Raw genomic sequence first — 22,932 nt, 5'->3', positions numbered from 1 at the left:
ACCCCTTTAATTTCTTTAGTCTGCCTAATTGCTCTGGCTAGAGTTTCAAGGACAGTGTTGAATAGAAGTGGTGAAAGAGGAATCCCTGTCTTGTTCCCATTTTTAAAGGGAATGGTTTCAGTTTTTCTCCATTAAGAATGATGTTGGCCATGGGCTTAGCATAAATAGCCTTTATGATGTTCAGGTATGTTCCTACTGTCCCTATTTTTTCTAGTGTTTTGAGCACGAAGGGGTGTTGTATTTTGTTGAACCCTTTTTCTGCGTCAGTTGATATAACCATATGATTCTTATCCTTAAGTCTGTTGACATGATGGATTACGTTTATTGATTTACGGATATTAAACCAACCTTGCATCCTGGGATGAACCCCACTTGATCATGGTGCACTATCTTCTTAATATGTTTTTGGATACCATTTGCCAATATTTTGTTAAGGATCTTTGCATCTATATTCTTCAAGGATATTGGTCTAATTTTCTTTCCTTGATGTGTCTTTTCCTGGTTTGGGTATGAGGGTGATAATAGCTTCATAGAATTTGTTTGGTAGGGTACCCTCCTTTTCTATTTCCTGGAATACTTTGAGAAGTATTGGAATGAGTTCTTCTTTGAAGGTCTTGTAGAACTCGGCTGAGAATCTGTCTGGTCCTGGGCTTTCTTGGATGGTAGGCTTTTGATGGCTTCTTCTATTTCATTGCTTGATATTGATCTGTTTAAATTGTGTATGTCCTCCTGGTTCAGTTTGGAAGGAGCATATGTCTCTAGAAATTTGTCAATGTCTTCGGTAGTTTCTATTTTGTTGGAATACAGATTTTCAAAGTAGCTTCTCATTATGTTCTGTATCTCAGTGGTGTCTGTCGTGGTATTTCCTTTTTCATCATGAATTTTAGTAATTTGAGTTTTCCCTCTCCTTCTCTTTGTTAGTGTGGCTAAGGGTTTGTCGTTTTTGTTTACTCTTTCAAAGAACCAACTTTTTCTTTTGTCAATTTTTTGAATTGTTTCTTTTGTTTCAATTTCATTGATTTCAGCTCTGATTTTAATTATTTCCTGTCTTCTACTACTTTACTATTATTCTGTTCTTCTTTATCTAGGGCTTTGAGCTGTAATGTTAGGTCATTTAGTTGTTGACTTTTAATTCTTTTCTGGAATGTGCTCCATGCAGTGAATTTCCCTCTTAGTACCGCTTTCATAGTGTCCCAGAGATTTTGATATGTTGTATCATCGTTCTCATTGACCTCTAAGAATTTTTTTATCTCCTCCTTGACATTTTCTGTTATCCATGTTTCTTTCAATAGCATATTATTTAGTCTCCAGGTGTTGGAGTAATTTCTGTTTTTTATTGTCATTGATTTCTACTCTCAGTCCATTATGATCTGATAGTACACAAAGCAGGTGTATTTTTTTGCATTTCCTAAGGGCTGCTTTGTGGCATAACACATGGTCTATTTTCAAGAAGGTTCCATGTGCTGCTGAGAAGAAAGTGAATCCACTCGTTGATGGATGGAATATTCTATATATGACTATTAAGTCTAGGTTATTGATTGTGTTATTGAGTTCTATGGTTTCTTTGTTTGGTTTTTGTTTGGAAGATCTATCTAGTGGTGACAGAGGTGCATTAAAGTCACCCAGATTTATTGTGTTGTGGTCTATGTGATTCCTGAAATTGAGAAGGATTTGTTTGATGTACAGGGATGCACCGTTGTTTGGGGCATAAATATTTACTATTGTTATGTCTTCCTGATTTATAGTTCCCTTAAGCAGTATGAAATGTCCTTCTTTATTCCTTCTGACTAACTTTGGCTTGAAGTTCACTTTATCTGATGTAAGGATGGAAACCCCTGCTTTTTTACTGAGTCCCTGTGCGTGGTAGGTTTTTTCCCATCCTTTCACCTTTAGTCTGTGGATGTCTTTTTCTATGAGATGAGTCTCTTGCAGGCAGCATATTGTTGGGTCTTTCTTTTTAATCCATTCTGCCAGTCTATGTCTTTTGATTGATGAGTTTAGGCCATTAACGTTCAGGGTTATTATGAGATATGATTTGTATTCCCAGTCATTTGGCTTATTTTTGGTTTTTAAGTTGGCTTGGTTTCTCATTTGAGTGTTTTTTCTCTAAGGTAGTTCCTCCCTTTGCTGACCTACATTGTTTTTTTTTTCATTTCCTCCTCATGGAATATTTTGTTGAGAACATTTTGTAGTGCAGGCTTTCTATTTGTAAATTCTTTTAAGTTTTGTTTATCATGGAAGGATTTTATTTCATCTTCAAATCTGAAGGTTAGTTTTGCTGGGTATAGGATTCTTGGTTGGCAACCATGTTCTTTCAGAGCTTGAAATATGTTGTTCCAGGCCCTTCTAGCTTTTAGAGTCTGGGTTGAGAAGTCTGCTGCTATCTGTATTGGTCTCCCCCTATATGTAATCTGCTGCTTTTCTCTCGGGGCCTTCAAAATCCTATCTTTATTTTGAATGTTAGGCATTTTCATTATAATGTGCCTTGGGGTGAATCTGTTGTGATTTTGAGCATTTGGTGTTCTGTAAGACTCTTGTATTTGATTTTCCATTTCATTCTTCAGGTTTGGGAAATTTTCTGATATTATTTCATTGAAATGGTTGTTCATTCCTTTGGTTTGTATCTCTGTGCCTTCCTCAATCCCAATAATTCTTAAATTTGGTCTTCATGATGTCCCATAGTTCTTGGAGATTCTGTTCATGATTTCTTACCATCTTCTCTGTTTGGACAACTTTATTTTCAAGATTAAATATTTTGTCTTCATTGTTTGAGGTTCTGTCTTCCAAGTGGTCTAGTCTTTTGGTGATGCTTTCCATTGAGTTTTTTATTTGGTTTATTGTTTCCTTCATTTCAAGGATTTCCATTTGGTTTCTTTTGAGAATCTCTATCTCTTTGTTGAAATGATCTTTTACTTCCTGCAGTTGCTCTGTCAGCTTATCGGTATTATCATTCATTGCCTGCATTTGCTCTCTTATGTCATTCTTTGCTTCGCAAATCATTTTAATCACGTATAATCTGAAGTCCTTTTCTGACATTTCTTCTACCATACTGTCATTGGATTCTATTAATATAGAATCTAAATTTGTTTGGATCATTTTCTTCCCTTGTTTTTTCATGTTGTTCATGTATCTTCCCCTCTAGCAGTGCAGATCTGGGGTATTACAGATTTCCCCCTATAGCCTTATAGTGGTCCTATAGGTTTCCAAAACCTTTTCTTTAATGGGAGATCAATATTAACAGTGTCCAATTCAGACACTATGCAATCCTAGACCAAATAGCCCCTATGAGGACAATAACAAAATTGTCATAATATAACAGAATGAGTTCAAATATTATCTTCAGTAAAACGAACAGGTTTGCAATAAGGTCTGCAGTTTCTAATGGAGGACAAAGAGGATGCAGAGGGATGTAGAATGTGGCTGTTAATGGGATAAGAAAAGAATATACGGAAGTTCTAGATAATAGAAAGGGTGAGAGTGTAATCAAAAGAAATTGGATGTTAGCATGCAAAAAAGGGAGAAAGAGACTCAGGGAACAGGTAAACAAAAGGAAAAGAGAGCAAGAAAAGTAAAGAAATAAAAACTTAAAATTTTTCAATAAGGAGAAAAAAGAAAATCTACAGTATAACAGTCATATAGTAATGAAACCTCCCAGTGTTCAGTAGCCTGATGCATGAGAGGTACCTGACAATGAGCTTCAAGCCTCCAACAGGCGTCTCAGGGTGGGATTTGCCCCACCTAAAATCGGAGCTATGGCTTCCAGGATTATCCAAGATGGCCGCTCTGGCTTCCAAATGTGTTGGCAATTGGGGAGCTGCAGCTCAGGGTGTGGACGTAGTCAGCTGGAAGTCCTGGAGGCAGGGTGTGGTTGGTCAGGCAGGGGTCCTGTAGTTCAGGTGTGTTTGGTATGGTTGCTGGATCCTGGAGGCTGGGTGCAGTCAGTCTGGGGTCCTGGTGATAGGGTGCAGTCAGTTGGTCTGGGGGTCCTGGCGGCAGGGAGCAGTCAGTCCATGTGAGGGTCCCAGAGGCAGGGAGCGATCGGTCAGGCTGAAGGCTCCTGGAGACGGGGCTCAGTCAGTCTGGCCAGGGGTCCTATGGGGCCTGGCTGTTGTCTCAAAATGGCGGCAGCCACGTGTAATCAAACCTGCAGGTACTGTAACAGTGAGCTTCCAGGCAACAGCAGGCAGCTGGTGCTCCACTGGCGGTCGGTGATCAGTTTGCTGACTGTTGTTGGACGATGGGGAGGTGAACCTTGTGCATTGGGTGATGGATAGGTGTAAGGCAGGCGATGGACAGGTGAGAGGCAGGCAAATGGCGGATGATAGGCCCCTGACAGTGAGCAGTCTGCACTCAAAAAAGGCGTCGATATGCTGGCAGACTGCAGGTGGTCACAGCAGACAAATGGGGTAAACAGCAGGGGTTTTATTAGCAACAAAAACTGCCTTACCAAGAAACAGATACCTCTGCTTGAAACCCAAGTTATGGATCGACAAGATCATACTCTAGAATATCAATGAATCCAGCTCAGCTTGCTGAGAAGTTGACTTGTTCATGTTGCAGACAAGAGACAGCCCTTAATTTGGGGACAGGGTGGGGCTTACGCCAGAGTTACAGTTACAATTTGGAGTACATGTGCGGTTTCCATTTGGTCATTCAGGATTGGACCATTCTTTAATAAGTAATACTTGAAATCTAGTTTTTAAAGTTTTTGAAAGTAGGTTTTCTTTTCCTTAGAACTCCCCACCCTTCTTTTATACCAGGGATTGAACCCTAGGAGCACTCTACCACTGATCTACATTTCTAGCCCTTTTTATTTTTTAAAAATAATTTGTGACACACTCCCAGCAAGTGGCCCAGACTTGCCTCTAACTTTTGATTCTTCTGCCTCAGCCTTCTGAGTTGTTGGGCTTACAGGCATGCACCATTATACCACTGTGACCAGCTCCTCAGAGTTGGTTTGTTTTTGTGTGTTTTGTTTTTGTTTTATGTACTGATGGTTGAACCCAGGGCTGCTTTACACTGAACTACATCACTAGTCCTTTTTATTTTTATTCTCAAACAGAGTCTTGCTAAGTTGCTGAGGCTGGTCTCAAACTTGCAGTCCTCCTGCCTCAGTTGCTTCCCAGTTGCTGAGATTACAGGTATGCACCACCATGCCCAGCTTGAATAAGGAATAATTTCAGAGTTAGAACCACCTTACAAAGGTTTAATTAAAAAAAAAAAAAAAAACTCACGTGAGCCTCTCCTCAGATTTAATGAATCAGAATTATCTGTGGATAAGAAAGAGACATGAATATTATTTAAAAAGCTCAGCCTAATTATTTTATGTCCTCTTATTTAAGCAAATAGCAAAATGGTTTTAAATGTAACTACCATAGGTAGCTCTGTTCTAGTAGCTAAAAGTGCAGCACAAAATTTTAACTTTTAATTGGTGTATGAAGGCTATTTTATGAATATAATTATTTTTTCTAAATCATTTCTAGTTTTTGGAACTTGAGATGTACAAATTTGCCCCATCTAGTGGTCATTTTTAAGAGAAGCAGGTCCTTTTTCTCCTGAAGTCCCTGAAGACGCCCTGATTCAGAGACTGTCAAATTGGCATAGGCGACTTGTGCCTTGCTCCTCAGGATTGGCCTCAGTAGGAAACAACAAGGCAAGTCATAACAATATATCTACCTCTGAGGGTAGATATAAATATTTAATATTTTTAGTTATAGATGGATGCGATACCTTTATTTTATTTTTATAGTTGTATGTGGTGCTGAGGATCAAACCCAGTGCCTCACACGAGTTAGGCAAGCACTCTTATCACTGAGCCACAACCCCAGCCCATGAGGGTAGACACATTTTTGAAACAGGATCTTACTATATTGTCCAGACTGACTTTAACTCAGGTTCAAGTGACCGTCCTTCCTTCCTTCTTCTCCCAAGTAGCTGCAGTGTCATAAGTTTCTCCAAGATAGCTTTTATAGTAAATTATTTCAATGTAATGAATTTGACTTGAGCCATCTGGGTCTTGTAATTTTTTTTCATTCAAATTAAAGCTTTTTAAAATGTGTAACCCTGAAGGTTACCTAACTGCCTCTGAATGGGGTACTCAAAAGAAATCTGTTTTAACACTTGGAAAAAATCAACTATTGAAAAGTTCTTGAGACTGAGCCATAATCCGTCCCACTATAACTTTTACCCACTGAAGTTTTGGATCTCTAAGGCCTAGGAGCATCCTTAGTCATGACTGCATTCCCAGTAACTGGTGCAGTACCTGGCACACACTGAGTGCCCAAAGGAATATTTTTTGAATGAATGCATGGATCCAAGTTTTACCTGCTGTGGCCATGTGGACCCAGAGTTTCTCTTTCAAGTTGTAATACTTTTTATATGTTTGAAGGCATTTAGGTACTGGGTTCCCCAGTGAGGTGTGGGTACTGATTCCCAGCTGTGATACTTTGTTTGTAGCTGTGTACTTTTAGAGAAGTGTTTCACTACTTTGAGCCTTCAGTCCCTTATTCAAAAAATGAAGTAATTGTCAGCTCTGCAGGTTTGTGAAGATAAAATGAGGTATAATGTTTAGCATAATGTTTGGTGGTCACTCAGTGAGATGCTTTCTGTTCCTTTATCTGATTTGCAGATGGGGAAAGTAATTCATGTATAGAATTTCAAAATAAGCATTCAAAAAGATGTTGACAGGCTGGAATGATAGTTTTAGACCAATAAGATAGTTTAAAATATCAAAGAACAAGTACTGGCTTAATGACAGTTCATTTGAAAGATCCAGAGTTTCACTTCCCTGTGATGTGGTTGCCAAAACCTCACGGACTATTAGGTAGCTTTAATAGATGAGAAGTGTCCAGAGCAAATGAAGCAATAGTCTCACAGTAATATAAGAGCTGTTGTTTACTCAGCACTTGCTCCGTGGCAGGCATGTAAGTACCTTCCATGCATTATCACATTTGCTTCATCAGCACACTTCTGAAGATAGATATCATTTCCATTCCTTTTTTATTTTTTAAACAGAGTCTTGCTTTATTGTCTGGCCTCAAAACTCCTCTTCTTTTTTTAAATAAATGAGGAAGCTGAAGCACAAAAAGAGTGAGGCACTAGACTTCAATTATGGGTTTGTTTGCAAACCACAGAAACTGACTTGGATTAGATGAAGCAATAAAATAATTTATTGGAAAGTTCTTAAATAGTTCACCAGTTCCACAGAAAGGCAGGTGGGCAGGCTTTGAACACTGGCAGGAACCAGACTGGAAGAGTCTATTAACCTGGACTACAGCTCAAACCAGGCCATTGGAAGAGCTGAGAAAGGATGCCACTTCATTGGTAGTGGATGAAAGTAGTACCATTGCTTCTGCTGCTGCCAACAAAGTAAATTCTGCACTGTCTCTGGTTCTGTGTGTCAGTTGCTTCTGAGTCAAAGTTCTAGGAAGGGCATCTGGTTAGTCAAGCTCAACTCTTGTCTTCCTTGTGCCCTGGCTTGCAGGGGCAAGAAGGGCAGCTTTCTGGTCTGTGGCATCTATAATGGGAGATGGCTCTTCATGGCTCTCATGAAGATTCCTAATATGGTAGATTCCCTAGATACCTGAGAGGGTTCAGGTGCTGGGCAGCGTAACCACCTGCAAGTGTCCATTCTCCTTCTATACTTTACGATTAGAATGAAGAAACAACCCTTTTGATCTTGCTCACTGTTTTATCACAGTATTTACAGGAGTACTTAGAAGGTATATGATAAATGCACATTGAATGAGGGGATAAACTTCACACTGGTCAGACCACATCTGTAGTACTTTATTCAGCTGTATATACAGTCATACTCCAAGAAACGTGAAAGGAGCTAGTGTGTGTCTCAGGAAAGATATTGCATATGAACACTGGGCCCCATCCTTGGGCTGGCACTGGTCTACTTGGGGAGGCATTCTTAGCAGGAGGGAGAGCTACCTTCCAGTTGCTAAAAGGTGATCAGGGCATAGAGGGAGCAGATTGATCATTTGTAGAAGTATAGATAGTGGATGGGGAAGCTCATGTTGGTGTTAGAAGAAATTGAAACTGCCCATAAATGTACTGACTGACTCATGAGAGTATGAGTGCCCCCTTGGCTAGGGTACTGGAGCAGATTGGGCAACCGTCTTTGAGGAGGGCTTAGAGGGAGTTCTGTTGCTGGTGTGTGTGGGGGCTGGGGCTGAAGGAGCTGGAGTAAGGTAAAGGCTGTGTTGGTCTGTTACTCTATTTCCCTTAAATGGCAGATGATGCAGTAACCGACTTGCCATGTGAGTTGAAACCTTATGGCTTATTATCAGATTTGTGTCCTGACCAGGGTTGGCATCTCAACACACCATCTGCAGGTTTGGGCTATGTGCTGGTTTATGTACAGCTGGGTAATCTCAAATGGGTAGCCTGTTATTGAAAATAAAATTTGGAGTCATACATACTTCAGATGAAATCCATTATGACCTATGCAACATGGTTGTAAACCATTGCTTCATCTGTAACTTGGGAATAATACCTTGCAGAATTGTTGGGGGATTAGCAATAATGAAGTTAAAGCATCTGGCATATAGTAATTGTTCAGCAAATAGTACCTGTTATTCTCCTTTGTGTTAGCTCTTTCTTCCTTCATCTTATTACTTTAATTATCAGATTTTTTTTCCCCTTGTTAATAGGTCTTTATTAGGTGAAGAAACATTTAAAGGTGTAGCAACCAAATTTCAAAACTTGGCCCCCCCACCTGGTAGGTGGATGACCGAGTACAGGTCACTTAACCTTTGTGCCTCACTTTCTTCATCTCTAAAATGTGAACATTAATAGCACATGTTTACTGTGAAGATTGATAGAGAAAATACATTTGATTCTTAGCTCAGTTTCTGGCACACATTCAGCTTTGCATAAATGTTATTTTCCTTTTCAAAAATGGTAAAATAGTGGACTGTTTACCAACTTAGTGAATAGGAGCATCTGGCTCCCACTTTCCTCTTTGTGACATGAGAGGTGCATTAAACAACCTTGAATATTCTCTTCTCTGAAATTCCTCCTTCAAATGCTAGATTTGGTGTGGTGCCTTGGCAGATGTGATCTGAGTCTCCTTTGCATTGCAGGTTGTTGGAAGAAGAGTCTTCTAAGAGGGCAGAGCTGGAAAAGTGGCACTTGGCACAGCAGCAGGCCATTCAGACAACTGAGGCAGAGAAGCAGGAGTTGGAGCACCAGCGTGTCATGAAGGAGCAGGCCCTGCAGGAGGCCATGGCACAGCTGGAACAGCTTGAGCTTGAGCGGAAGCAGGCTTTGGAGCAGTATGAGGTGACTGGGCTGGTCTCTGTATACTCTTTATTTTATTTATTTTTTTTCTGTGGTGCCAAGCATCGAACCCAGTGCCTCACATGTGGCAAGCACTCTTATCACTGAGTCACAACCCCAGCCCGATTTCAGGCCTTTTTTTTTTTTTTAAAGGGATTGAACCCAGGGCTTTGTGCATGTGAGGTAAACACTCAGCCAACTGAACTATAGCGCCCACCCCCCTACACACTCTTGAGTTTGATTCCTTAAAAACATTGTTCAGGGGGCTTGAGTGTAGCTCAGTGGTAGGGTGCCTAACATGTGAGGCACTGGGTTCGATCCTCAGCACCACATAAAAATAAATAAAATAAAGGTATTATGTCCATCTACAACTAAAAATATTTAAAAAGACACACACACATTGTTCAAGGTGGGTGTGGTGGTGCATACCAGTAATCCCAGTAACTTGGGAGTCTGGGGCAGAAGCATCGCAAGTTCAAAGCCAGCTTCAGCAATCCAGTGAGATTCTGCCTCAAAATAAAACAAAAAAGTACTAGGGATATAGCTCCGTGGTTGAGCACTTGCCTTACCACGTCCTGTGCCCTGGGTTCTATACCCAGTGCCACAAAAACAAACAGAAAACATTGTTTAGTAATGCCTAGCTGTTAGTACAAAGCTGTAGCAAGAATCAGTTAGCTGTAGGAAGGAGAGAGGAAGTTTTTATAAGAGATGAGGTGTGTCCCTTGGAGTCCAATGAGGAGACAGGAACCACATAGTAATGTGAGCAAAAAAGTGTAATAAATACACTTATTAACCATAATAGAGGATTATCTACCAAGACGAGAGAAGCAGCTGCTGCCTCCAGGCAGAGGCAGAGTGCTGCAGGAGTCCCTTGCTCCTGGCCCCTGATCTCAGCACTGTGATCCAGGCCTCCTTGGGGGACACCACAGTGGCAGAGGGAGTGGCTGACTTGCTAGGCCAGCAGAACTTCTGGGGAAACTGCTCTTAGGCACTGGTTACTCCCAGGGAGGTGCCACTGAAACTCACTGGGGGTGACAACATGGTTGTCCTGAGTGCCAGCTTCCTTCCTTCAGCACCTGTTACTGTCAAAACTGAAATGGTGCCAACTAGTGAGGGAAGATTATTCCAGTAACAAGGCATTGGAGGGTGATTCGAGCTGAGAGTGGTAGATATGATGGAAGGGTAGGCTGTAGTGCCAGATGGCCTGGGTTCCAGTCCTCGCCCTGCTGCTTCCTCTTGTGTGACCTCAGGCAGTTCCCACTGCTGTATACCGGATAACCACAATTCCTGCTTCTTAGAGTGATTATTAGAGTTTAATGCAATAACCCATGGGCATATAGTAAGTAACTAGTTTTTATTATTTGATTCCCAAACTACTTATGTGTGTGCAAAGTCCAAACTCCACTCTTGTTCCAGGGAGTTAAAAAGAAGCTAGAGATGGCAACTAATAAGACCAAGAGCTGGAAGGACAAAGTGGCTCATCATGAAGGATTAATTCGATTGATAGAACCAGGTAATAGGTTTTTTGAAGTAATCATATATTTTTAAGTTTAATTTTGTTTTGTATATTTGAATTGTACTTAAAAACCATTTTTGGCCCAAATGTATAAATATGAAACTGTTTAGAGTACATTTCTCTTGGGCCCAGATAGTCTTCCTTTTGCATAGCCTCTCATCTTTGACTCGTATAAATTTTTTAGCTGTTCCTCAGATAAGAAGTAAGGTAAAAAGTTACCATTTTGTCCATGGAGAAATGAATGTAACTGAAGAATATAATACTACCTATGTTTAAAGCATGTTTGTCTTTTAGGTTCAAAGAACCCTCACCTGATCACTAATTGGGGACCTGCTGCTTTCACCCAGGCAGAACTGGAGGAGAGAGAGAAGAACTGGAAAGAAAAAAAGACCACCGAGTGACTACTCATGGCAGAAGTCCCCTCAGTTATGCACACACTGAGTATGGCTGGAGAGCTTTATGCTAAAGGCAAAAGAAACTGGCTTTGCTGCTTCTAACTCTTTTCTTGGTGCCTCTAATGGGGTCAGTATGCTAAGGAGGCCTTCCTGCAAATACGAGCTTCTCTGAAAAGGACAAAAAAGTCAATGTTGTCAAGTTCTTTATTTACTTTCTTTGAAAACTTCAGCTTCTGAAAAGTACATTTGGCTCAGATTCTTTTCTGCGTGAGGCAGAGCACAGATGCACGGTCAGCTCTGTCATCTGCAGGGTCTGAGAGCAGCGGGGTCTGGATGCTCAGTATCACCGAGTAGTCAGAACCTCTTTGGACTGGGTGCCAGCTGTTTCTTTTGGCAGCATGTTTCCTTTGAGTGGTTTTTTTTTTGTTTGTTTTGTTTTTTTAATGAGATTGGCCTGTCTTCTTGGCATCCATGCCCGTCGACCTGGCAGACCTTTGACCACAGGTGCTCTGATGAAGGGGTCATGGAGTCACTGCCATCCTTCTGGCATTCCTGGTCATCCTTCTGGACGGATCTGGCAATTGAGGTTTCTGAGCTTCTACTGAGAGAGTTCTTTCCCGAAGCATCATACATTTGGCATGTATCATTCCCATTGCCTTCCCCTCACCTCAAAGAAAAACATCCTCTTGGCTCAAACTCTCAACCTGATTCTATCTTGGGTGTTCTCTCTCCCCTTCTCTCTAACAAATGATGTGTTACTAGGACACACCATGGGGTGAGAGGATTATGTTGAGTGTAGAAAGGAGCCATTTTAAAATAAAAATTATTTGGTTGATTTATAAAGCTAAGTTGCCCATATGTGTGTAGTTAGATTTAAAATGTCATAAAGGGGAAAAATGTCATGAAGATGGTAGCATGTCATTATAGTAGCCCAGTCATAGCTCTCATTGGGTGGGCAGCTTTTCTGCCTTTTCTCTTCCTGTGTGTGACAGGGAAGAAATATCTAGTTAAAATAAGTGAAGCAGGAAAATTGGGGTCATAATTTCTATACATCTGATTTGAAAATAAAATTGAGGAAGTTTCTCATGTGTAATTTGTCTTTGGATTGAGAATCATATTTGTGAAATCAAACCTTCCAAAACTAATTATACTCTAAAAGCATTGTAACTCCATGGACAGCCATGATGCTTAAAATCAAAAAGCAGTATGAGGGTAGCAGGGTGTGGTGGTGTATACCTGTGACCCTAGCACCCCAGTAACTCAGGAGGCTGAGGCAGGAGGATCACCAGTTTGAGGCTAGCCTGTCTCAAAATAAAAAAATAAAAAGAACTGACAATGCAACTCGGGGGTAGAATGCCTCTGGTTTTAGTCCCCAGTACTGAAAAAAGAAGGAAAAGAAGAAGAAAAAAAAGAACAAACATGGGGGTAATTTAGTTGTTACACAAAGGCAGAATTCAAGTCCCAACAAGCATTAAATAGGACAGAACTCAGGCATTCTTTAAGTGCTTGCATAACAGTGGTGAGGAAGCAATTCCAAAAGGATGTGTACATCTAGAGTGGATGGTCTTAGAAATTTCAGTGTATATATTTGCTTACATGAGAGGGAACTGGAATATAATTCCATATATCTTTTATGACTGGAAAATATTTGCCAATGAAATGCTCTTTAGAAATTTGTCCTTAAGGGCTGTTTGAGAAAAAAAATGTAACTTTATTTAATGATCTCTTATCGTTGTCTTTATAAAATTTAGATTTTTATCTAAAATATCTTTGTATCATGTGCTTTCCAAATTTAATAGCTATTTTGGGTGTTGTTTTCTGCTGAGCCACTTATAAGTACTGTTATTTTATTTAGTAACTGGCAGGTATGTGAGACCAACTGGAATGGAACCCTTCTTGTGGTTTGATTTATCACACCAGGGGACCCCAATGACCCTCATAAAGAATGAAGAAAAGATACCTTACAAAGAAGCCAATGACCTACATGACCTTTCTGGGGTAGAAACCATGTGGACTTGCAGTCCAGTAACCTAAGCCTAGGGTGGGGTGCAATGTATGAATTTCTGCTTTTGGGAAATGGTGAGATAGACCATCTACCCTTGCAGAGTGTCCCTCCTTAAAACGTGGCTTGTTGCATAACTGCAACTGAAAACATGACTTGGGGCTTAGCTGCTCCGGCTGTGTCCTCCCATGGACCTTACTTTGTGGCCTGGGCCATCAACCTGAAGACTGCCTGCTTTCTGGTCACAATGTGGGCCTTGCCTTGACTAAGCAGTCACTCCTGTGTTGGTGCAGAAAGAAGGTTTCTATTTATTTCAGTGTTGCTGATTGACATCCCAGCCTCCACGGCACTATATCCAGAAGGCAGGAGCCCCTTTAAACATTGTATAGAAAAGGCAGCACAGAAATGAACTCCGTCAGTCCAATTTGGGGGTGATATTTTTATATTAATCAAATTCCTCCTAATACTTAAAATGGTTTTACTTTTGTAATTACTGTACAGAAAATTTCAGGAGTGCTTGAATGCTTGTCATAATCAGGCCTTTTCCTTAATAAGTAGAGACATGATCATTTCCAGGAATTTTACATGAAAAAATTTTAAAAACATGTTTTATGATTTGCAGTATGGACAGGGAACAAAATTTAATTTTCAAACATTCGTGTCTAAACATTGTACAATGTAACATGCTCAACTTTCTTAATTTTTTGCTAATTTTTCTAAGATATATTAAAGGTGTTTTATATTTTTTTTGTAGTAAAATGGACCCAGTAAAAAAAATTAAAATGTCAGAACATCATACATTTTGAACTGTCTGGTTTAATAAAACAGTGGGGTACAGTTGTGTGTCTGAGTGTGTATTTTCATTTAATAAGGTGGACTTTGGTTTTGGGACACTTCCTGAAAACACTGGGTTAAGACCCCAAGAAATTAGCTCTGGCCTCCTGTTTGGTGTTTGAGTCACAGATGTGGGGAAACCATGGCTGATGTGTCAGCTCACGAGCGGGAACTTACAAAGATGATTTCTCCTTCACTGTTGCTGTTACCTCCAAATCCTCTTACCTCTGTTTTCTCAGGTTTTCTTTTCATGCTTTTCAGTTTTTCCTTCACCAGAGTAAACTGTGGGTTTTTGTTTTGTTTTACGTGGTTGCCAACATTAAAACGCATGTTGTGGATGAAGCAGGCCCACTCAGTTCAGCTTGATTGTGTATTGGAAAGCTGATTTTTCCCTCATAGAGCAAGGGAGAGGAGAGGTTGGTGTTGGCGTTTCTGTAAACTCTTCTTTTTTAGACAGTGGTTTTCAGCTGGGGGCAGATTTGCCCTCTGGGGAACATTTGGCAATGTGTGGAAGCTTTTTTGGTTTTCACTGCTGGCATCTAGTAGGTAGAGGCCAGGGATGCTGTAAAACGTCCTACAATGCACAGGACAGTCCCCTGTAACCGAATTATCTGGCCTAAAATGTCAGTAATGATGAGATTAAGAAATCCTGCTCTCCAGAAAGACAAGTCCTATTATCTAGAACACAGCAGGTTTTTGGAGTCAGGGTTTCCCTTTAGTTGTCCTAGGAGTTGACATTGATCACTTTGGTGTAAGTGGAGCACACCTGAAAGAGTATTAAACACTTTCTACAGAAATCTCCGGATATTGTGTTACCCAGAATACAATAGGCTCTTGGAGTCAGGGTTTCCCTTACTGGGTCTGTTGTGGTCTGAATGTGTCTCCCAAGGTACTTGTGCTGGTAACTTTGTCCCCAGCTTTAGTAACTATTGCTGGGAGGTGGTACTTAATACTATGTGATCAGGCCACAAGAGCTCTCCCTAGTGAGTGGATTAGTGTTATCGTGGGAGTGGGTCCATTATCATGAGGGTGGATTTGTTATAAAAGCATCTTGGGCGTCTCTCACTCTCCTGTCCTCCTACCTCTGACCCTGGGGTGACACAGTGGGAAGCCCCTCACCAGATGTCATGTCACTTTCCAGCTTTCAGAACTGTGAGAGACAGCTTACTTTTCTTTATAAATTACTTAGTCCTTGGTATTCTGTTAAAATAGCAGAGAAAGGACTAGTTCCAGGAGTCTCTGACCCTACAGTGTAAATGGGTCCCCCCAGAAGGGAGAGTTTGTTCTGAGAGCTGTCAGAGAGCCCAGTGTGGGGCACTGGGCCGAAACTGATGCCTTTCAACATAGATCAGAAGGGAATTGCTTTGTATGTTGTATGCTGCAGTTTTATTTTTTCCCAAATTTCTTCTTGGTGCATTATAATTATCCATAATTGTGGGATTTATTTTTACACATTTGTACATGCACCTGGCAGACGGTGGCTTTGTGTATGTTGTAAAGTCTTTCTGGAATACGGGTTGCCGAGGTGTGAAGCTGCCTAGGCCCTGGGTTCTTCCACGAGTGTCATGCACAGGGTGGGGCTGACAGCTCCGGCTGCTGCTGGTAAAGTGTGAATGTGAAGATTTGCCGCCCAGGGGGTGAGGTGTTCTGCATCGCACCGGGGCTTGTCCTAACTGGCAAAGCCCTAATTTTACTGTAAGGTTATCCCAACAGGTAGCTGCCCCAGTGGGGCAAGGGTCAGGTGAACAATGCTAGGCCCCGGGGAAGAGGTGCTTGCTCCACAGCTTCTGCAGGTGTGGAGTCAGCGCACACAATTTGTTGGAAGAACCAGTCTTGAGAATAGTTTTAAGGAATACCTGTTTTCTCTCTCACACCCACTACTCCTTGATTTTTATGTTCAGTTTGAGACTGTAAAAATGACCCTTCATTTTTTTCCCCTTTTGTCTTTTATATAAATATTTTAAAGTCATTTTGACTGAACTGAACAATCTGCATACATGGACCATCATATAGAAAGCAAAGTTTTAAAATTATGATCTAGAAATGACATTATCGAATAATTTATTTCTACCTAGAAGGTAAAGAATTGATGAAGATCAATTACCTGTAAAAAATTAAAATAATGACTTGTGGCAGATATCAAAAAGAATTTTATTATGGCATATCCTATAATTCCATAAAGGATTTTAACATGTTTAATTACACAAAGGTACAGTTTGAAAATAATTTACTTTGGCAGGGTCATCAGTGTCAGGTAAAATATAAACCAAATGTTTCAGTTCAATCTAAAATACAAAATATAGGTTGAGAAAATTCCTTTCTCATTTTGGTTTGCTGAATATTTCATCCTGCTTGGAATTTGCATTTGGTCAAACTTTGTTCTACATCTACTTAGATAATCTTATGATTGCCTTCTTTAGTCCATTGATGTGGAAATAAATACATACTGACTTTTTCAAAACACAGGTGTATTTACACTCTGAAATTATCTTCTGTATCATGAAAACATACTAGCTTACCCTTATTGCCATAGAAGTATGAAGACACTATTTCATCGACATTAGTCACTGAAACCCTTGCCCAAGTTACTAAAATTTAAGCCAAACTGATTTATTTTTTAAAGAAATTTTTTTTTTTTTTTTTTTGTGGTGCAAGGGATCGAACCCAGGGCCCTGGGCTATTTTTTAAAGAATTTTAAAAAATATATCTTTACAAATAGAGTGCAAGATCATGTTAAAAATCAGTGCTTGTTTTAAGAGAACAGAGGAAAATTCCCTTAAAATTTTTATGAAAGTCCTGAGTTTGAAAGTCATGGAGATGTTTACATCCAAATAAATAATAAAAATTACAGTTCAGCAGAAAAGACTTCTGAATAGGAGCCAGTGATCATGTCATGATGACAGTTTCTGTGTTTCTTTGTATAGATACTTAGAATCTATTATGAACTGTGGACTATACCAGGTTCTTTATACACATTATCTGAAATCTTCACTACAATCCAATGAAGTGGACATTGATATACTCATTTTGCTGATGAGAAAACTGTGCCTAAGAAAACTTAAGTCTCTTGCCAAAAATTTATGTGGTTCTCAAAATCAGGATGTAAGCATCCCAAATGCCAAGGCCAGTATTTGTTCCTCCCAACTACATTTTCTCCATGTACTCCACTATTTTCGTTGCATGCTCCATCCTTAAGGAACTTTGAATCATACTAATTTACTTATAAATTATAAGCATAATTGTCTAAGTATAAATTAGATACACATGTAATGAAGCCTACTGAAATAATAAAAATTTTTCAGTGATATAAAAAAAAAATGACCCTTCAACTTTGAGAGACTATTCAGCAATATCTACTAAAGCTTAAGACAACTACCCTGTGGCCCAGCAGTTCCACCTGAGAGAAATGAAGCCTATGTCCACCAAAGACTCATAGAAGAGAATTCATAGCAGGCTTTGTTTAAAATAGCCCCAACCACAACCAATCCAGATCTCCATTAGTAGAGACAAATACACTGGACAACACTGAAGTTAAAGAACCTGTTACTAAGAGATGCAGCAACATGGATGAATCCCACAGATCCTGTGGAGCAAAAAGCCAAACGAGCACACACTGTATGATTCCACTTATATTCCTTCCCAGAACTTGAAACATGAATCTGGACTTAGAAGTGAAAATGATGGTTACCTAGGGTGGGTGGGTGTTGGCTGGGCACATGTGAACTTCCTGGGATGCTGAGAATGGTGGTGGTTACATATGGAGAAGTTCCATTTCGAGACTAAATCACAATTTATTAATTTAAGAAGAGCCTGTAGGCTGGGCACAGTGGTGCATGCCTGTAATCCCAGTGACTCAGGAGGCTGAGGGGAGGGTCAAAAGTTCAAGGCCAGCTTCAGCGATTTAGCAAGACCCTGTCTCAAAATAAAAATTTTAAAAGGACTGGGGATATAATTCAGTGGTAGAACATCCCTGGTCTCCCTGCCCCCCAGCACTGGAAAATAAATGAGCAAACCTAAAACAAAAAAGTCTTGACTTCAGACCCAAGATTTTTGAGTGTACTGGCTGAAGCCTCTAGAATGCTAAAACTGGCTGGTCCGTAGAGATTAGCTGGCCCAGGACTTGCTTTTGGCAGAGGACATAGCATGCCAAATAGCTTCTAAAGTTCCTGACCCTCTCCTAGGATGTTGCTCCTTACACCCACCTGCTTTCTCTCAGGTCCCCTCCTTACATTAGAATGTCAGTCATTTTATTGCTCAGTGAGTTGTCATGTCCATGCATCACTCCTACAGGCAGGGAGAACTTTGACCCTTTCCAGTTCCGTATTCAGCTTCCATTGACCCTTTTGGGGTTGCTGAGTCTTTGGCCTTGGGTAGTGGGTGCATTTGTGGTGGACACTAAATTCTAGCCCTGGGCTAGACTCAGCCTCCTTTTCCTGTTTCCACCACACAGATGCATTCTATGGTCTCACAGGGCTGTGTACCACAGGAATGCAGGCCTTCCTCTTTGTCACCTCCTCCTCGGTAGCAGTCCACAGGCCAATAGAGGGCCAGCAGGACAGTGGGAGAGGGCAGAGGGAGGCTCTGCCCAGCCTCCATGCCCTGTAGCCCACCCTTCTTCCCCATCTGAAGTCTTCTTTCCTGTCCCAATTCACCCTGCCTCTCCCCTTGGGGCAACATTTTCTGCTTTGCCCAGGAGCCCATGCTGGGTTTTAGAGAGCAGCTTCTGAATCCCACTTCCTATGTTTTTCTTCCTCTGCTCTCAGTCAGGAGCATCCCCCAGGGACCCCATCCAGCTCCCCCAGGAGACTGTCTATCATAGGCTGGTTTGGGGGCTACCAGGACTGCTGTCACCTCCATGCTCACTTGTTCCCCAGTTGTCCCCAGAAGTCCTGACAATGAAAGAGCAGAGTCATTGTCCCCAGTTGCTAAACTGAACTCGCTCCTGGATTGGAAGGCATTTGGGTCTGAAATATTTGTTCACAAGGAACACACAGGCTATCCAAAAAAAAGAATAGAGGAGCTCCACAGCTCCATAGTCCTCATTGCTGTTTGCTGACAAATGGCTGCAGGACAGTGAAGGGACTCTCAGAGGGGCAGTGCTTGCACCTCCCTCCCTGACCCCAGTCTGGCCTTTAAAGTACTAAGCTGGAGGAGCCTGGGCTTCAGAGTCAAACAGACCTGAGTTCTAGGCATGCTTCCAGCTCCTTGTGTCACCCCCAGTGGATGGGACTCAGGTTGTGCATTCTCAGAAGGGTACTGCACAGGTAATGTCCTCAGAGTGTCACACTTGGAGGGGCATAGGCCATCTACCCCTCTTAGCTGAGGGGGAATGATAACGTGTTAAGGTTTTTCCATGGTACTGACACACACTCCCCACCCCCCACTCTGATGTTATGTCAGGGTACATTTTCTTCAGAGAAATGTGGAAGGGGACTTTCCATCTCTGCTGGGCCATATAGTGGGGATTTTGGTTGGTGGACTGGCAAGTTCTGAGAAAATCCAGCAGGTGATTGGTAGGTTGATCATGCACGGCTTCTGGAGAGTTAGGGAAATACCTCAGGTGCTCGCTGCATTCCCAGAAGCAGGTCTGCAGTTTCTGAGGTGACCTGCAAAGGCACGTATTTGGCCAATGTCTGAGTAGGTAACTGAACAAATGAAGTCCTAGGGTAAGGCCAATGGCCATCTCCCCAGTCACACTGCTCTTTGTAAGATCCCAATGAGGCTGTGGAGGGGATCTCAAGGGACTCTTGATTGCCACCTCCCATTAGACCCCCAAGGACGCACGCCTCTACTCCCTGTTCAGGGATCCTGTGGTTTCCTTGGTGGCAGCTGCAGTTTTTCTCTTGTGGTGGCAGGAGCTATTCTCTCAGCTTCCAGCCTCAGCGGGCAACTATGGCTCCCTGTGTCCCTGGGATGCTTTTGCTGTTTCTGCCTCAGCAGCTGCAGGGAGTCTGCACTGAGCTCCCAACTTCCTGCTCTGTAAGACAGGGGTGGCCTCCTCATGGCTGTTTATCCAGCATATGTGCTAAGTAGGTCTAGTAAATGCTTTTGAATATTCCATTTCTGATATCCATGTCTTGCCTGCAAATCTGTTCTGGGGCTAGCTTCCAGCAGGCCCTCTCGATTTTGAATCAGGTTGACCAGCAACTCAACTCTTCTCTCAAGAGTGTCTGATCTACTTGGAGATCTGCCCCACCCTACCATGAGGATGGAGACATTTTTTTTTTCCTTCCTTTTTTCTTAAACGAAAAAACAAAATCAAAAACAAAAACAAAAAACCAAAAACTAATCCCAGCACAGGTGAAAGAGGGACCATCAGCTCTGTGGCTGAAATCCTCGTCTGTTTCTCCTAGAGACTTCTGGGAATCTTCATGCAAACAGTTATTAGGAAGCCAAAGATTTCTAGAATTCCCTCCATGGTCAGACTGATTTGACCCCTTTTCTTCCTACCTATGTGATTAAAAAAAAAAAAAAAAAAACAAAACCCAACTAACTTGTGTAGCTTTTTGCGTATAGTAAGACACACCCAATGTGGCAAGACGAGAACAAACCGCTTCGTTATGGGCTCACCCCAGGACAACCTAACCTGCTAGGACAGGTGCGAGTCTCGCAGCCTGCGCTCTGGCGCGGGTGAGCCTGGAGCGCGCAACCTTGCGCCGGCGCGGGCGGCCGCCAGGTGGCAGGCGTGCGCCGCGCCGCTGAGTTCTAGCCGGACCAGGGCACTCGGTGGGTGGATGGTGGCCGCCCGGTTCCTCATCGTGAGGAAGCCACAGGCACCGAGCGCCTGCTGGGAGCCAACCTGACTTGTCATTTTATCTTTGCGACCCAGAGAATTGGCGCTGTTTTCCTATTTTACCGATACTGAAAATGAGGCTCAGGGAGCCAGGAAGTTGCTCAAAGGGACGCAGGTAGTGCGGGCCCTGGGACCTCCCCACCACTCCCACGGGGCCTAAGGAATGGATGTGGGGGAGTCATTCAGGCAGGATCGGGTGGCCACCCTGTCCCTCCAGCCCCTAGGGATTTCCCTTGGAAACTCGAGGAGGCCCTGTCATTCATGACTCCAGGTCCCACCGCCTTTGTCCTTTTCCCTGTGAGTACCCGGGATTGGGACGGCCTCTCCTCTCCAGGGGTGGCGGCTGCAGTGGTTGGGGGGAGGGCGAGGGAGGGAGGAACAGCCAGAAAGCAGGGGCCTGTTTCCTGACTCCTTTGACCCCGGTTGTCTCTGAGGAGGCCCCAGCAAACCAGCGAGGTCATCTAGGGCGAAATTCCAGCTTGAGCCCCCAGCAGTGGCTTCAGTTTTCTTGATAAGACTCAAGAAGGGACACGGAGTGTCCTCTCCACACCCCCACTCTGTCAGCACCTCGACTCTTGGGAAGCCTCTGCTGCAGACAGCCTGACTGGGAGAAGAGACAAAGATAGACACAGGACAGATAAGGACAGAGACAGCCAGGGAGAGATGGAACAGAGGTGAAGATGGGGCAAAGGCCTGCGGAGACGGTTGGGTCTGGAGCCCCAGAGCACTGAAATGTTTCTGGATCATTAAGAACAATGTTATTGTGACGAGTGTAACAGAGAGGTTTGGGGTATGGCAGAGATGGGGTTGGGCTGGCAGCTCAAAGGCCACAATTCTGAACTCCTGAGCCTAGTTCCAGAAGTGTGTGACCCTGGCACTTGTACTCCAGGGTAATGGTGGAGCCAGGACAGAAGGTGGTTTCTGAGTCTCCAGGAGGCCAGACCAAAGAGGTTGGGGGTGGCAACATGGAACCCCTTTTCCTGTGGTGGAGGGGCTGTGGCAGAGGACCCTGGAAGCAACTGCTATTGGTTCTAGACAGCTAAATCTCTCCTGCTCACCTGAGGTCACCGGGCTCAGGAGTTTCGACACTCATACTCTGTGACAGAGTATTTGCACCCACCCAATATTGACTGTTTGTTTTGGCAAGTGAGCCAGGCCAGTGGGCTACTGGTTGCCATGTGCAGCTGAGTCACAGCCACTTCCCCACCCCCTGGGGAGCGGGAGCCTCTGTTCCTGCACACACAGGCCCATCCACACAGGTGCCCAGGGATGCCAGTGTGAAGCTGAGTCACCACTTCCTGCTCAGAGAGCGCGTGCCTGTGCACACGTGCGCACAGGTACTGCAGACGCCTGTGCACCTGACTCTGAGTCACCAAACCAAACAACCCTGGGGGAGGGCACTGAGAGTGTGTCCTGCCTTCCCTGTTTAGATGCAGATACCCACAAGTACTCGTATGGATGTGGGCCCAGCGAATCCTAGTGTATGCCACATCATACTAGGGGTCAGTGTATACTTGTGGATTGAATAATTGAGTGTACAAACAGACAAACAAGTGGCAATACAAGTGACAGCCTGGCTGCTTGGATACTTGGCAAAATTGGTCAGGCGGCTCTGCAGGGTGGGTCCCAAGCCCTGTCTCTGTAGGGAGTTGTCTTGCTCCAAATATAGCCTCCGTGGGCGGGCAGGGAGCCAGGACTGTGTCCCAGACTGTGACTTCACTGGGCCTGAGGCCCAGCCTCTGAGGAGTTGCAGGAAATTCACAGAGAAGAGGCCCCAGCTTTCTGTAGCCAGGGCTGAGCTATGAGACTGGAGTTGGTGGGGGACTGTGTATTTAGAGTTGTCACTTGCTTAGGGACTTAAACTGTAGGACAGAGGGCTCTGCAGATGGGCCCAGAGAGCACTGGTTCTGGGTCGGGTTTCCCAGGAACTCCCTGCCCTGGGCTGATGTGCAGGAGGCACAGTGCCACCTGAGAGCTGGGGCAAACTGCTTGAGCTGACGTGCCCGATTGCAGAACAGAAGCCCCCTGCTAGACTCCTTCATTTGGGCAGGGCCTGCCTTCCAGCCTGGGCTTGATCCCAGGGCTGCTCTGTCTCTCCTTTTAA

At 43.0% G+C, this 22,932-nt stretch overlaps 1 protein-coding gene across 1 annotated transcript in view; it reads left to right on the top strand.

Moving 5' to 3' along the window:
* The window catches only part of Swap70 (switching B cell complex subunit SWAP70), a 75,217-nt gene extending 61,179 nt beyond the window's left edge, over positions 1-14,038 (top strand). The window contains exons 10-12 of the mRNA XM_047518834.1: positions 9,093-9,291; positions 10,705-10,801; positions 11,099-14,038. Coding sequence (XP_047374790.1) covers positions 9,093-9,291; positions 10,705-10,801; positions 11,099-11,205 — 403 coding nt within the window. The 3' untranslated portion in view covers positions 11,206-14,038. The remainder of the gene's footprint in view (positions 1-9,092; positions 9,292-10,704; positions 10,802-11,098) is intronic.
* Positions 14,039-22,932: the final 8,894 nt, after the last annotated feature.

Source organism: Sciurus carolinensis, chromosome 11 (assembly GCF_902686445.1).
Source record: "Sciurus carolinensis chromosome 11, mSciCar1.2, whole genome shotgun sequence".
NCBI lineage: Eukaryota > Metazoa > Chordata > Mammalia > Rodentia > Sciuridae > Sciurus > Sciurus carolinensis.
The sequence above is the reverse complement of the archived record's forward strand: the minus strand, read 5'-3'. Positions and strand labels throughout refer to the sequence as shown.